Source organism: Haemorhous mexicanus, chromosome 3 (assembly GCF_027477595.1).
Source record: "Haemorhous mexicanus isolate bHaeMex1 chromosome 3, bHaeMex1.pri, whole genome shotgun sequence".
NCBI classification, from domain to species: domain Eukaryota; kingdom Metazoa; phylum Chordata; class Aves; order Passeriformes; family Fringillidae; genus Haemorhous; species Haemorhous mexicanus.
Genome location: NC_082343.1, coordinates 47200191 through 47216050, shown reverse-complemented (window position 1 = coordinate 47216050; position 15860 = coordinate 47200191). Strand labels below are relative to the sequence as shown.

At 34.3% G+C, this 15860-nt stretch overlaps 1 protein-coding gene across 1 annotated transcript in view; it reads right to left on the bottom strand.

Moving 5' to 3' along the window:
- The window catches only part of LOC132325705 (ryanodine receptor 2), a 94209-nt gene that overhangs the window by 31604 nt on the left and 46745 nt on the right, over nt 1-15860 (bottom strand). Inside the window, exons 23-29 of the mRNA XM_059843288.1 lie at nt 15065-15144; nt 13059-13135; nt 11601-11674; nt 3533-3613; nt 2469-2557; nt 922-1050; nt 159-263 (exon numbers count right to left, since the gene is read on the bottom strand). Of these exons, the coding sequence (XP_059699271.1) occupies nt 159-263; nt 922-1050; nt 2469-2557; nt 3533-3613; nt 11601-11674; nt 13059-13135; nt 15065-15144 (635 nt within the window). The remainder of the gene's footprint in view (nt 1-158; nt 264-921; nt 1051-2468; nt 2558-3532; nt 3614-11600; nt 11675-13058; nt 13136-15064; nt 15145-15860) is intronic.

Sequence of the window (15860 nt, the reverse complement as noted above, 5' to 3'; positions counted from 1 at the left end):
TTGCAATTTTTTCCCTCTATTTTATTGTATTCTGTCGTCTCTGGCTTTTATTTTTTCCTACCAACCGTTGTTATTCATGTCTCAAACATATTAATGTTTGTTTCTCTTTTACAAAAATGCTAGTGACTTATGAAGGAAAAAGTAAATGAAAAAGATACCTGAGAGAGCTTCATCTGCATGTGGGCAAACACATGAAGGAAACCAACTACAGCATCCCACAGCCTGCTGTGTGCCAGACTTTGCTGATTACCAGTACACGGCCCCTATTGTTCAGGCAACATTAAAAAAAAAAGAAAAAAAGAAAACCAAAGTTTGTTTGCAAGAAATTCAAGAAAAGCAGGAAGAAATACACATAAGTGCATCTCTTAGGGCTGTCCTTTAGAAACTCCTATAAAATATTAAACGTATCTAGAATTATGTATTTAATACCATCACTGACTGTAAAAAAATAACCTAATAATTACTCCTAATAACCATTCTCTCTGTTTTAGCCAATATACTAATTCAGACTCCCAAAGTGTGTATCTGTTTGCAACTTCAAATAATAAGAGCTGAAGGGATACAAATCTTCAAGCTCTTCCTTCTTTATGTAGTTCTGTAAATTAGAAAAAACCTTAGAGAAGGTTAATGCAAAATTCACATAAGGGATTAGAGAGTCAGTTTCCTGATTTTTTCCCCCCCAGCATATCGTAGAGCACAGTGCTAAAAAAATACTTAAAGAAAATTCTAAAGGGTAGTGACAGTTATATGCATATATTTCATTCTTTAGCTTCATACATAAACAAATGCACTAAAATAATGCTGAAGAATAAATGCATATATATTATATTTCTATGTTATACCTAGCTACTTTATATCTTCATGTCAAATGTATGATGAATTTTCTTTCAAGTTCATAACATTCTGAGGAAATTCATTTACCTGGATATACTCTGTGAGAGTATTGAAAACTTGTTTTGCAACCTGGATGGCTTTGGAAAAATTTCGTTGTCCTTGTTCATCAATAACATCCTTCCCAGAATAATACCAATAGAAATCACTGATGGACTCCTACAGAAAAAACAGTTGTGAGAAGCATAAAGAGATTCTGTGACCAAACTGGCTCTAACTGGATATTCATCAATATAAGAAAAAACCGTATTAGACAGTTCTAGTTCTAGAATTTATTTTGTTTATAAAGGCTTTAAATGAACCACCCAGCGATCCTCAAGTACTACTTCAAGAATTGTAGTTTCATCTCAAGGAAATCAATAGGATAACAAATACAGGAAAGAAATAACTTAAATACCCCATAGCAAACCTCAAAATAAAATAAATTAAAATTAGATGACTTGGTATCTGATCTTAGAAATACAACAACCTGCATTCTGAAAGGGAGTGCTCAGTAGTACTGCCATGCTGCACGCTGTTCATTAAACAATGTCTCTTTATACTGCCTGCTTGACACCTAGTCAATAGTGGGAGCAAATGTTGCTTTGTGTGCATGATTCCTCTCTCCATCTTCCCCAAAGGCGAGCTTATTAAATTTTCAACAAAGTAAGCAATTGAATGAAAATCTTTGTATTGTCTCCACAACTTCTACAGAGTGCATAAAGATAGAAAGCAATGTTGATAACAGCAGCAGTGTAAACAAAAAAAAGAAAAAGAATTTTCAAAGTCGGGAATTCTCAGAGCAAATAAGAATGGCTAAAGCGAACTTAACTAGATAAATAATTTAAAAAAAACCAAACCATAATATATTATCATGTGCAATGATTTTCAGAAAGGTAAAAATTATGAACATTTAAAACAAAATACGTTTTCACACCATTCACATGCTGCAATCTGGATACAAAGTAGATTTTTTTCATTCATTTCTGCAGTCTTGTGACAATGAAATGTTCTCATATTGAAAGGATTTGAGAGATAGTTAAAAATAGATTACTGAAAGTGTTTTAAACGCACTGCCTTCAGCAGTTCTTTTCTCCTTTTGCTTTTTTTTTACCCTTCTTAGAAAATGTGCTATTCTTATGCTTCACCCACTCCAGGCACATGAGCACTCCTTGACAGAACAGCCAGTGCTCAGCTTAAATCAGAGTATGGATGAAAAAGCAGCTGGCTGAAACTGAACTTGAGCAACAGAAACAGCTTCTCATGCACAGAGTAATTTCAGTCAACACCTGGCTACCTATGCTCAGGGACCCACTGAGCATGGCCCCATCTTCTGCTGCTCTCCTTGGTTAACAGCCTCCATCGCATTCCTGTGGATAAAGGCTGGAACCAGTCTTTCACAGGTATGCTACCTTTGACTCTCCCTGAAAAAAGTAACAATTCTTAAAGAACTGCAACCACTAGAGAATTTCAGCCTTTCTCGTCAGCTTGGGCTACAGGGACTGGAATAATTATGATGACAAATAAATGTGCTCCTCTAGTAAAACTTGTATAGAAGTCATATTTTGATCTACTTATTTAGTATATAAATTACTTACCTGAACTCTCAATAAGTAATCCACAGTAGAAATTATAATATTAACAGTTGTGTTGTTACCAGTTTGAGTTCTCAGGTAGTTCTGAAAATCTAAAAATTCAAATAGAAGTTTAATTTAAATTTATTTAAGTTTTGAAACACTTCTGAAAATTAATTCTGATTTACGATGGTCTAGAAAAGTTTAGTTTAGCTTAGAGACATGGATTGGGTTTTCTTCTCTTTCTTTGGTGTTTTTCTTTTTAGTTGGGTTGTTTGTTTTTGTCAATAAATCACTATAAGAGTTTTAACATCTTATGGCAGAGATCACAGACAGTGATCTTCTGAAGTCAGAACCTTTTCTATGTATTTCACCTGTAAAACTTAACTTGGTCATACTTTAATATATTTATGACTAGAACTACATGAATATCAATGCAGTTATACTTTGAATATATTTTGTTAAATAAAATTAAATCACTTAATTATACGAATCCTGATAAATAAGTCAGAAATATGTCTAAGCCTAAAAAGGAAAAATATCCATTCTTTTCTCTTTTCATTCCTTAAAAATGACAGAACACATGGGAATATACTTAATGATAAAAATACACTTAAATTATGCATTTTTAATTTCTTCTTTTATATTTAAAAGATATGTTATTTTTTCAAGAAAGGTATTGTGTACTTTGTAACTTCACATACAATACAAACTGACATCAGTGTGAAACAGTGTGCACCAGAAAGCAGACACATGAAAAGGGACAACCAATACAACTTCCTCTTACATTTTCCTCTGAATCTTCCAGATGTCTTGAAGTTACAAACCACTTAGATGTTCCTACATAAATTTAACTTTCCTAGTAGGTCAAGATCCAAAACTCATTGTTTTGGAAACAATTCTCTTATCTATAAAATTAGGGCTGTTAAAAAACACTGGCAACTTAATTCCACTTAAAGGTTTTCCCTCCATGTACAGTCCAGCAGCTATTCCACCTTTCATAATACTTTATGAAGGCTGCCAAACCTCCAACAATTAAGAGCTTTTATCATAAGTTACTGTCACCTTGATTTTGCCTGCCCACAAACCTGAATTGTGTCCTTCACAAAGCAACTGAAGGAAGCGGAAGAGGTCACAGGTGAACTCATCATCCTGCATCACCTTTTCTCCTGTAGAAAGGCCAGATGGAAGCAGGTTGTCACAGTCTGTCAATTAACACCACAGAGCCCCTGAAGAAAATCTCCATAATTAATACTAAGAGAGAAGGGGAGAATAAATGTATAACCACCAATCTATCTGAAGCACCTATGACTTGTGCTTGGCAGATAGTTATTTGGTTATAAAAAAAAAAAAATTACAAAACTTAACTTTTTATTTATAAATATGGCAGCATGAGCTTGGCAACATTTTACAAATAATCCCTGATTTATATTCTTTTTTGACTTCACTGGGCATGGAGGCTGTGTCACATACAAAGGTTAGGGTTGGATCAATCTGGTTCCCATTCATCACAAAAGAAGGTACTCAAAATACAGAATGAGATTTAATCAAACAGTTATGAAAATCAGTCCTCAAACAATTTGATTTTAAAATATTCCAAAACAACCCATAAAATTTACAGCTATATGCACTCTCAAGAACCAGTTAGACTGAAATATTTGAAGATTTATTATCTCTCTGCTGCTGATACAAAGTAGAAGTGTCTCCTTTGATGAAATAAAGCAATATATATATAATGAATTAAGACCAAGTGCCAAAATGCTTTATTGAATTAGGCCCTTCAGTTAATTTCTTGGTAAACAACTAATATACAAATGAATAAAGCTTCAAGCCTTTTTTTTTTCCTTCCACAGGAAACAGTATACTAAAAAGCCCTCAATTAACATCATTATTTCAAGTACATCAATACATACAGTTAACTTTGTACAGGGACATGTGAAGAGGAGAAATAATCATTCACCCAGGAAAACATTCACAACTGAGGAGAACATAGAACAGCTTATCAAAGACACACAAGGACAATACTATAGGTGTTAAAGCAATAAGGGCCACCTAACCAAAGTAAGAAAATTCCCATATAGAACCTTGGGGAAATATTTTGACTATGTACACAAAGGTGGAAGTCACAAAAACTTCTACTATTTAGCAATATACATAATTTGAATGTATAACAAGCACTATTTGTAAACAAGAAAAGGAGGGATATAAAAATGCAAGCAAACTGCAAAACAGTTTGAAAGAATTTTTCTTTGAGGGGATATAATTTAGGCTCTACAAAGACAAGACCTTTAGTGTGGGAATAGGAAACCAGAAAAGTGAGTAAAAGCATTAAAATTAAAAAATAATTAAAAAAAAAAGGATACCTCAGTTAAATTAACAATTACTTTCATGCTGTTCTACTGGTAGATAATCCTAATTACAATATCCACATTTATGGATTACTATGTTATTATAATTAGATCATCACTGTTTGGGCTAGATTTGGCTATGATCAAGTTAATTTTCTTCATACTAGCTAGCTGAAATGTAAACAACATTTAGTGCAATTTGGAATAAAAATAGACATGATCAGAAGTTTAACTTTACATAAAGTCATGAGCAATTATAATTTCAACCTGATGGATTTATCAGTCTACAGACTGAGTTTTAAAGTGAGAATCTTCAGTACACTAGGAATAGAAATCAAAAGCATTTTGAAAACTAATGTGAATGCTTTAAAGTACAAAATTTCACACTCTTCTGTTGCCCTCAAGACGAAGTTTGGTATTTAGGGTATGTATTCCTAAGGCATATGCCAACCTAATTTCTTGTACCATAGAGAAAGATAAGATGCTTTTCCTCCTAACTCTAGATATGTACTTTGGGCAGCCACGAAAAATACCCAATTGTTTCTCCAAGAAGGAGTCAAATACTTTGAATGACATTCCATGACATTTTTCTCCACTGGAAATACAACTACCAGGCACCCAGTTTTTCAGTCACAGGAGACGGAAAACCCTTTCAGCTAATTAAACTACGGAAAATAAATTACTATTTCTGTCAGTGCTGATGAACACATACATGCAATATAGGCCCAAGAAGGTAAAAAGCAGGAGGTGGCTGGGCTCCTAGAAGAATATTATTCAATGTTACACACAGTTTCAGTCCTGCAAGAGTTTCATATGCTGCTGGCCAAACGCCATAGTAGAGAAGATTTCTCAGGGTTAGTTGCTTTCTTCTTTTCAATTTAACTGAACTCCTGTCACACTTAAAATGATATGTGGGGTCACATGCTTCATTGAACTAGGTGCAAAAATAAGAATTACTAAAAGCCAAATATTTGGTGAAGCCTCTATCACACATGTAATGCTTGTAGCTTGACTGCTGAGATGGGAATGACTTTATAAAATAACTCATCAGGAAACTTGCTTGGAAAAATCAAGCTCATGAAAGGCCCAATCATCTATTTCTTGTGTATTAAGGCACCACTGAATCAAAGCCATTTGTAGGAATAAGACTACAGAATAAGTTACAGTTTAATATTTTTGACCTCTATTTTCCTTGCTCTCTTAGGAAGTAAGATATTCCAGAACAAGAAGGAAAACAAGTCTCAAGTTAAAATGTTATACAGATCCTGGGTTTTAGTACAATTAGTGGACTTCAGGAATTTTTATTAAATAAACTCCATTCTTCTTATTGGAAGGGCCTGGAAGAGTCTTTGGAATTGCTCCACTGTAAATACATCACAACTTGAACACATTTACTGCAAAATTCTTAAAAATCAGAAGGTGTTAGGGGCATCATTGCACAAAAGCTGAAAGGCCTGTTACTTTAAATAATATTTTTCCATAATTTAAAACTAATCAAAAAAAGCCCATCTCAAACCACCTGGCCACACTAAGATTTACAATATCCTGGTTTTCATTTTTACAATTTTTACATCTGATAAAAATGAGACAAGAATCAATGCTGGTATGGTCAGGAATTTTCATTTTCAGATTGTACTTACTGACTACAAGTGGCACCTCACTGGCTACTACAGAACTGAAATGGAGATCCATTTCTTTCTATAAAATTCAGGAGAGCAACCTTTGCTGCTGTGCACACAAATTCATGCCAGTTCACACAAAGATTTGCAAAGAATGTACTTAGAAACATATACACTACACACAGAATGATTTAGGCTGCTATGAAAAAACATTCTTTAATTTTTGTTGATTTAGGTATATTCTGGCAAATATTTGCTTAGATGTTAAAATGCTGCCATTGCTCATGCTGTAGGTAAATGGTATGGCTGTACACACAAAGGCTTTAAGCCTGCAGCTTTTGCAAAACTGGCAGTTTGTGTTTGTGATATACAGGAACAGAGGTATCATGTGTAGGAAACAAAAATAAATGTCAATGAAAAATTAAATACATGGTTTCTATTTCATTGAAAGTGCATGTGTCAAAGTTCAATGATTCTCTCCCTCTTTCTCAATTTTATTTTCTAAATCTCCAGTGGAAAAGATCTGGCTTCTATTGCTACTCAGAAATATGGGTTTGACAGTACATACTACAGAAATATAAAAATACTTTCAGCTTTCAAATGGGAACAGGACTTTTTTATGATGGCTCTTAAGATCAAATCCGCCCCATAAAAAAGCAAGTGAATTTATTCTTATCACAAGATCCAGACAGTACTGGGTTGGATTGTGAATGCTGCATGCCTGTGACATCTCTACAATCTAACTCAAGTAAGAAATACACTTGTTTCCTCAGTGACTGAAATTCTCTTAAGTTATTTAAGTCCCCTTTTAAATGCAAACACTGATTCAAATACAGTTTTATGAAGGTGAAAAACACCTCTCCAATGCAGGCTCCAATGGATTACACAGAATTTAAGCATCTACTTTAAGTGTGACTAGGCTGGTGAAGGCAAAAAGCATTTTTATTAGTTCCACATTACTGATGGCTGAAAATAGCCCTGATGTGAAAACCCACAGTACAGCTAGTTATTATATCACATGTACCTCTCAGATTGGTAAAAGTCTTTTAAGAGTCACTATCTCACTCTAAAATTGTATTTTATAAAATAAGACTTCTGTGAACTTACAGAGAAATTAAAGAAAGACATGATAAAATATTAAAAAACTGAACATTAAAAAAGAGCTTTCCTGAAAAAGGGGGAAAAGAAGCAAAATAATCTAAGTATAAACCTAACAAACGTCTTAAGTTTCGTACTTCACAGAAGTAAAACAGCTCTCTCCAAAAGACAAAAACATTGCACTTTCAAGATTTTTGTGACTCACAGTGAAATGGCAAGTAGTATGAGTGTCAAATGAAAAAACATTGCAAAATAGTAAGTAGTGTCTTTGATTTTGAACCCCCCTTTTTGGAAAAGGAAACAGAACAATCAAAACAAAATACATACAGAAGAAACAACATTGAGTACGCCACAAAAACAAGTAAGAAACACATTTGCTAAAGAACCATCAATGTTGTTACCAGTGGGGGTTCCAGGGTTTGGAAAGGGAAGGTAGTACCAGTCAGAGGAATATCAGGACAAGGCACTTACGATGTGGACAGCACAAAGAAACAATTGGAATAGAGCAATAAATTTCACATCCATGTTGACTCAATAAAGGGCTTTCTATCTATTGCTAAGGTTGGCATGGGACCAGAAACAAGAACTGCACAAGAGGAAGGGTTGACTTTATTCCCATAAGTTTCAACAGTTTTTCTTTGACTTTGGGAATAATAGTTTTGGGCTTGCAGGCTGCAAAGTCAATGACAATTACTCATGAATGTGCTTCTGCAGCTGATTCAGATGAAATGAAAAACAGGCTAAAATGCACATTTTACATCCCATCATTTCCTTGGGAATCAATAAAATTATCTTTAATTGAGGATTACTTAAATACTCATAGAATAAGCATCTTTCTCAAAAAAACAAAACTAATAAAAACCAGTGCAAAAATCTTTCTCATCTTTGGTACTTCCTTTGTAGTATTTACAGATGGTTATTCACAGGATGGCAGACATAAGAGCTCAGATATCCTATAAAATCTAGGATACTTTAAAACTGTTCACTACAGGAGTTTCCCCACAGACACACTGGCTTGGCTTTCTTAATGCTATCAGGTATTAATACCAGTACCTCTACAGCTCTTATGTAAACTACTTTTCAATTAACTGAAAAAGGCGTGCTTCATATTATAAAAAAAATTTTACTATATAAAGGTAGCATATTATCAACAATTATGTAACTTTGAAAGGAAAAATACAGTATTTTTTAGTTGGATTTGGTTTCTTTTGTCCAGAATTTTCAGTTGCTGGATATTAATATGTAGGAAAAGATGGTTTTTGCAAATATTATTCCTTAGTGCCAAGAAATCTTTGACGCAGTGATTACTGTATCTGACACTGCTACTGCTCACAAACAAAGAAAACAAACAAAAAAAATTTCCTAATCACTGCATAGAATTTTGTTAAGTTGCCAAATAAAAAATTTCAACTGAGAAAACAAATAAAACACCAAATCATCCTCCTCCCCAACATTTGGCTAATTAAAAGACATCTGCTGTGTTGGAGTTCATTGTTTCTGCTGACTGGTATATACATTTTGTATTTTAAATTCTCTTTTCACATGGTGACATGAACATTTCATGACAACTGCTCCTACAAAGCTCTTCCTTTACTTGAAGTAAGGAAATTTTGAGGTATAGCAACCATAACACACCAAGTAGCTTTCAGAATAAGGAAGAGTCACCTGTAAACAGTCCTGATTCCTCTAAATGAGCAATGCACCACCTCTTTCTTGTATCAACTCCTGACTGCATTAGATAAACCTAGCCAGTGGCAAGTCCTCTCCTCACCAACCACCCTCAAATCCTCACTGGATCCACCACTGATTTCCTGTGCTTGCACAAATCAGTGCAGCAATAAAGCCACATTCAATACACAACAAAAAGGCTACAGGAGGACTAAAGCACAAGGCTTTGTGTATGTATATATTACTATTTTTTCCTTTTAACATTCCTCCATTGCAAATATTGGGCTCACTAAAATGAAAACAAATAAAAAAGAACAGGAAAGAAAAGTATAAAAAAGCTTGTTGCTCTTACATCTACTGTGTCAGTCACTGTGCAAATCCTGAGGAGAGGAAGACCAAAATGGGAAGTTTTGACATGTAAACCAAGAATTTTAGTATGAAAAATTGTAATATTAACAGAAAAATCACACTAGTTTAGCAATATTACAGGGAAAAATCTAGTGATATTCAGGAGCTGTACAATGCTGACACAAAGCTAAGAGCAGGGAAAATCAGGAAGAGGCAGTTGTTTTTAATAATTACCACGCTCATGGGTGATGACTGAGGAAGGGAGGACAGGACAATTAGTTCAAAGAAAAAGAAACAGGAAAAAAAGAAAAAAAGGTGAGAATTTGTTTTAGGAAATACAAAATATAGTTAGTATTGGTTTTGCCAAAATTAGTTCTGTACTAAAAGAGAAACATCAAATAAACAGAAAATGAAAAAAAATCCCTCAAATGAGGAAGCACAAAAATACTCTTAACATCAGTAGAGTCAATTATGCAGCATTTAGAGATTTATTTACACATTTGCATGCAAAAAACAGTCATTTCTAGAAACAGAGGCAGAGGTCAAAAGAATAATGAGCCAATATCTTGAGAGTCCATTTCAGAATTCAACATTTTGAGTAAGTTTAGTTATGTAATAGTAGAAATGTTGTCCAAAATAATAAAAGGTTGTGCAGAATAATCTTCAGTGAAACATGAGAGCAATATCCAAAAATTATATGCCAGATAGCTGTACCAGTGCTCAATTTACCATCTTGTAACCGAACTTTATCCACATGGGTTTGCTTTTTTATCACTCATATAAGTCTAGAAAGATTTAATCTATAATTTAAACTGTGAGAGCACTTTTGGAGAAGCAGAATTTTTGACTGGCCTTGAAGTCATTCAGGCAAATGTAATAGTTAAGGAAAAATCATTATTTAAGCAGTTGAATATTGAAGAAATAGGCCGCATAAAAGACCTACAGGCTCAAGGGACAATGAGATATGCAGTGTTGCTGGTATGAATTATGATCCCTCAAAAGCATTAGGAATTATACAGTCAAGCTTTTTTACCTTGCTTTTAAGATAAAAACATGTTAAAAGGTTAGGTCACTGTAGGATTTAAACATAAAAATGCACTGTAAAAAGTTCTGAAGACAAGGGAGGAAAATGTGCTTTGGTAGCTCTATTAAGCACACAAGAATGAACTTAATGTACCCAGACGATCACAGTAAAGGAGTAGCAGAATTTACTATCAAGCAGAAGAAAGAAATTGACAGTGAATTAACAACACCAAGGGTGGAAAGCCAAATTGGTTCAAAGTCAAAAGTAGAGTGAAAATTTTGCAATATTTCCCCAAAGACAAATAGAAAAAAAATTATTTCAAAGAAAAAGCTTTTCCCAGAAGTTTTCCCACAAAGCAGACAGATTTCCATAAACCTCTAACATTTTACTTATGGCTTAAGTAAGTGGTGTAGTTTTCAGTTCAAGAAACCAGGTGGAAATTTTTTATTTCATTCTATGCTGAAACTGGTTGGGGACTTCTGAAATGTTTTACATGCAGAAACGCTGTTGTTTGTAACTGGAATATGTTTTCAATTTTACATGTAATGTCTTCACTTCTTCAAAATGATAAGAAAGAGTCCTCTGAGACCATTCTGAAACTCAACACATGCTAATGATTTCCTGTTGACAAGGACTGGCTCAGGTATGTCAATTAAATATAAATCACTTTTAGGAAACCTGTTTTAGCTTCAGCCTCTAGATATAAATTTACAGGGTTCAGGGAATCATACACTATATACTGAGTTGGAAGAGACCCATAAGCATCTTCACCCATAAGCATCTTCAAATTCTAAATCCTAGCCCCACATGGGATACCCCAAGAGTCACACCACGTGCCTGAGATCATTGTCCAGACAAACATTGCTTGAACTCTGTCAGGTGGGTGCTGTGACCACTTCCCCGGTCTCTGTTCCAGTGCCCAAAAACCCTTTGGGTGAAGAACCTGTTCCTTATGCCTAACTTAAAACCTCCCCTGGGTTTCTCTCAAATTGAGCTTGCTTCTGCAAAACTTCAAAAACGTCATGGATAATTTCTGTTGAATCAATAGTACCTGATCCCTCTTCAGTCACCATGCCAAGGCCTTCTGCTTTGTTCTGACGTTCAAATGCATTTAGGTCAAGAACACTGCGGTGAGAAAAATTACATTTGTCCTGTGATTAATTAAATAAATGCAATATTTAATTTTGTGGAAGTAAAAAGGATGTGTGATTTCATTGAAGTTTACAAGCATACTAGTATTAAAAAGATACAACTCAGTGGCTTGATTATGTGTCTGTTATGAGGCTACAAATCTCAGCTCAACAACCTGAACCTGCTTTTGCCCTGAATGTGCCCACAGAATTCAGCTCTGTATGACTGACCAAAAAAAAGGGGAATATATGCATTTATGATACACATACTCATTTTTACATGCTCTAAGGAAGCCAAGTTATTGACTACTTTTGTATTATAGCCCAGTTCATACCAAAGCAGCAAGGTCCATTATGAAACTGTCATTATTAGTTTCATTTAGTGTTTCTCTCCTTCCACATTCTAAAAAACTGAAGCTGCCCAAAGGGAATATGTATTCAACTAACCAGATTCAAGGAAGGACGATACCTCACATATTTCTTTTGTGAACCTGTGAGATTCTGCCTTTCAGGGCTTTGCAAGTCAGCTGGCCAGGGATAATTTTGTTCATAAGCAAAAATGATTGTAAAAGTTAGATTAACATAGAACTATGACAGAACTTCTGCTGGCAAGAAACCTCATGGATTTCAAAATGAAACTTGGCCATAGACAGCATTAAGAAAAAAGAATACATAATTAAGAAAAAAGAATACATAATTAAGAAAAAAGAATACATAACGTGATACCCTGGACATAACAAGAAGACTGACTCACCTGATCCAGGGAACCCCTTTTAGTCCTGTGTTTTATGTTCACTAATACATAATTTACTGATATGGTTTATTCTTAGGAATTATGTATAAAACATTTAAACACATACATTTATATATTAAATTAATATAAATCATAAATAAGCACGAATAACAAAAAAGTCATAGTATCACCTCAATTTATTAAAATTCATTCATTTAATATGAAATTAGATACTTCACTTCTAAGAAGCCGTATGACTAATTCTAACTAACCTGGGTTTCCCAAAATCTTTTGTGCTTCCTTGACATTGATCATTAACCTGATCTCTGCAGGATTACTGGATGCCTCCAGAGTTAAGGATTTGCCTCTGAGGAATGCTCCTAACTCAGGAGTTGTTTTCTGCCATATCTCAGGTAGATTCAAATTCTGCAAATATTTTTGGAAAGAGCTTTCTTACAAAGGCAGATCCATATCAGCAAGATTTTTACACCACGAGCACCATCCTGTCCTTAATCCAAATCTAGCACATTATAAACCACAAGTGCTACTTGCAAGGACTATGTAGAGGATCATTCCAGAACTATACATCCCATGGAATAAAATATACATGCAAAATAATAAATTTTTCAAGTTGATACTTTCTTACCTACAGGACTGCATAAGACCTGCAAGGCTCTGAAAGAACCCCACATCCTTTTTATCCTTGAGGTAGTCAAGCATTTTCTGCAGCAAACACAAATAAATTACACAGAGAATTAATATTCCTGTTATGTAATAACCCAGGTAACTTAAGACTATATGTAGTCAATACTATTAGCGACGTTGGTGTTTGGAAATATCCCTAATATTTAAGAGCCTTGCGGAGAAAAATCCAGCTATCAAAACCAAAAACAACATTTAATGCACATGTACTTTATAGAAAAGGTCACACATTTTGGTTATGCCTTCCTAAAGCATGGTAAATTAAGATAGTGACTAAAGTCAACACAGCCAGAAGAATTTAGAGTTTAGCACAAATGCAATCTTGCTACTACTAGGCTAAAAATTTATGTTGGCACTATTGTTTCAACACCAGATGAGGTTTTTCTTAACCTCAGTTTATTTTAAATTATTTTAGCTGCAATAGTCTGTTACCAGCAATTTCAGCATATTTTAAATTTTTTTTAGTTTTATTATGATGTGCAATAACTATCTGAAAACAGATTGCAATACAAGAATTTATTGAGTGACCTGTGATTCTAGAATGCAATGTACTGTTGAGCAAAGATAAAGGATGATACCAGAGCTCTCTGTTGTGAAGAAAATCCAGAATGTTAAAGGTCAATCTTAGTAAGAAAGCTACAAGAAATCATGTTTTGATGGAAGTAAAACTATTTTTGCAAAAATAATAGGAAAAGTGGATAATAAGTAACCTCCAAAATGGACAGCATATAGGCAGACAGTGTTAGAAAAACGTATCAGTGTAAACCCGAGTAGAACCAACACTACAGGAAAAGAATACCCCAATCAACAACATTATACCAATCAAAGCAAAGAACTCCAGAGGAGGATGATAATAATGATTTTTGAAAACCACACTGTTCCTCTCTCCCCACCCATACTCTTCTCAAGGAAGACTAAAAAGCTGATCTTAGGACCTAAAGGAAAATTGGAAAGTTGAACATAACACCAGAAGAAACAGGTATAAATGAGGCAACTAAAAAAACTACAATTCTAACGGTACTACTGATGCTTTTATGTTTTAAGAATGTAATTAAGACTAGTAGCATTCCTATCAATCCAAAAATACTGTTTCCTCCATTTTGATTCATTAGGTCGTTACCAAATGATTTTTAAAAACAGATTGTAGGATTAGAAATTTCATGATTTTCCTAATTGAATATCATGACATCACAAAGAACTGGCAGTGGCTCAAGGAAATAATTTCTGCACTACTTGTAGTCTTTCATGTCAATTCCTGGCAATGACAGCCACTGAAAAGAACATTACTTTGGTTGCATTCAGCAGCTTCACTTAGGACCTTAATTGCTCCCAGTTTTCTGTATTCTTTAAAATTTACTGCAATAATTTAGTTATGGCAGGTATAAGCCATTCTCAACAGAGGAATCTTCAGCTAGTACAGAACACTGAACGTACCCTATATCAGCCTCATCACTTCAACAGTGCAGGATTCTTTTAATGCATCAGACTTGTCCACTGGGAACCAAATTATCTTACAATGGATTAGTTATTCAGGATTTTCTCTGCTTTTATCAGCAAGAGTCTCATTGCATAAGCTAAGGACTTCTGAAGTTGTGTATCATTATTTTTAGTGAAGACTTGGGTCAGCAATTTTGCTCTACAGGCTATAGGACAATAGCAATCTCCCAACAAAGTCCTCCTTCCCAAAGAATTCCTACAGAAGTAAATGACATAACTTAAAATTTCCCCCTTACACCTGAAGTGCAAAACAAACCCTTTAGCCTTCTAAACAAACAAGAAATACCCATCAAACAAGGTACTTTTTTATACGATTTTGTTCTGCAAACAGGAGTAAGAGGATAAACAGTGTGTGACAAACAGTCACACTACGTAATGTGGTACAGCAGCAAAAATGGCCATGGTATAAAGACCTATACTGGCTAGAAAGGGTAGAAGAAACTAGTACCTTACCTGCTGAACAGTAGAATTTCCTCCATTTAGGATGGCAATTCCTAGCTTTAGGGTTGCTGCAACCATTGGCCCCATCTCACCTTAAAAATATTTTAAAATATATTTTTGGATCATATAAAAATAATAATGTTATAATAATTATTTTATCCGTTCAATGAATTGTAATACTGACCTATTTTTCCTTAATTTCTTCATGAGTGCCTACACACATAATGTAATGCATACAAAGTACACAGAAGAACCAAGATATAAAGCAGGAATAACTAAGTTCAGTGACTATAAATCATGTTTCAATCACTAGAGCATCGAACAGTTGATTTAAGAGTAGGCTGACAATGATAAGCTAGCTTTCAAAATTAACAATATGTCCCCTCTGCATGAAAATCTGGATGCTTCCTTCTGGTTTATTTAGAAAATGACAGTGACCCAAGCATTTGAGCAGACGAAACAAAATTTGTAATTGGGTGTTTTTAAAACATCACTCTTGTGGAAAGAAATCACAAAAGAAAAAAATGAATGCATAAAACCTTAGAATAAGATGTCTTCTAAGGGGAAAAAGCATCATTTAAACTTCTGAAATGGTTTTATCACAGTACACCAATAAAGCAGTTATTTGGAGAATGGGAAATAACAAAAGAACCTAAGTCCACACCTACTTCAGAACTGTTCACATTCCAGAACTTAAGGGCCATTTTGTCATTCATTGCTGCTAAAGCTATGATGTAATTCACTCATCCTCAAAATTAGCACTAGAAAAATTATTTACAAGTACAAAAGAATATAAAATAGTCTTATG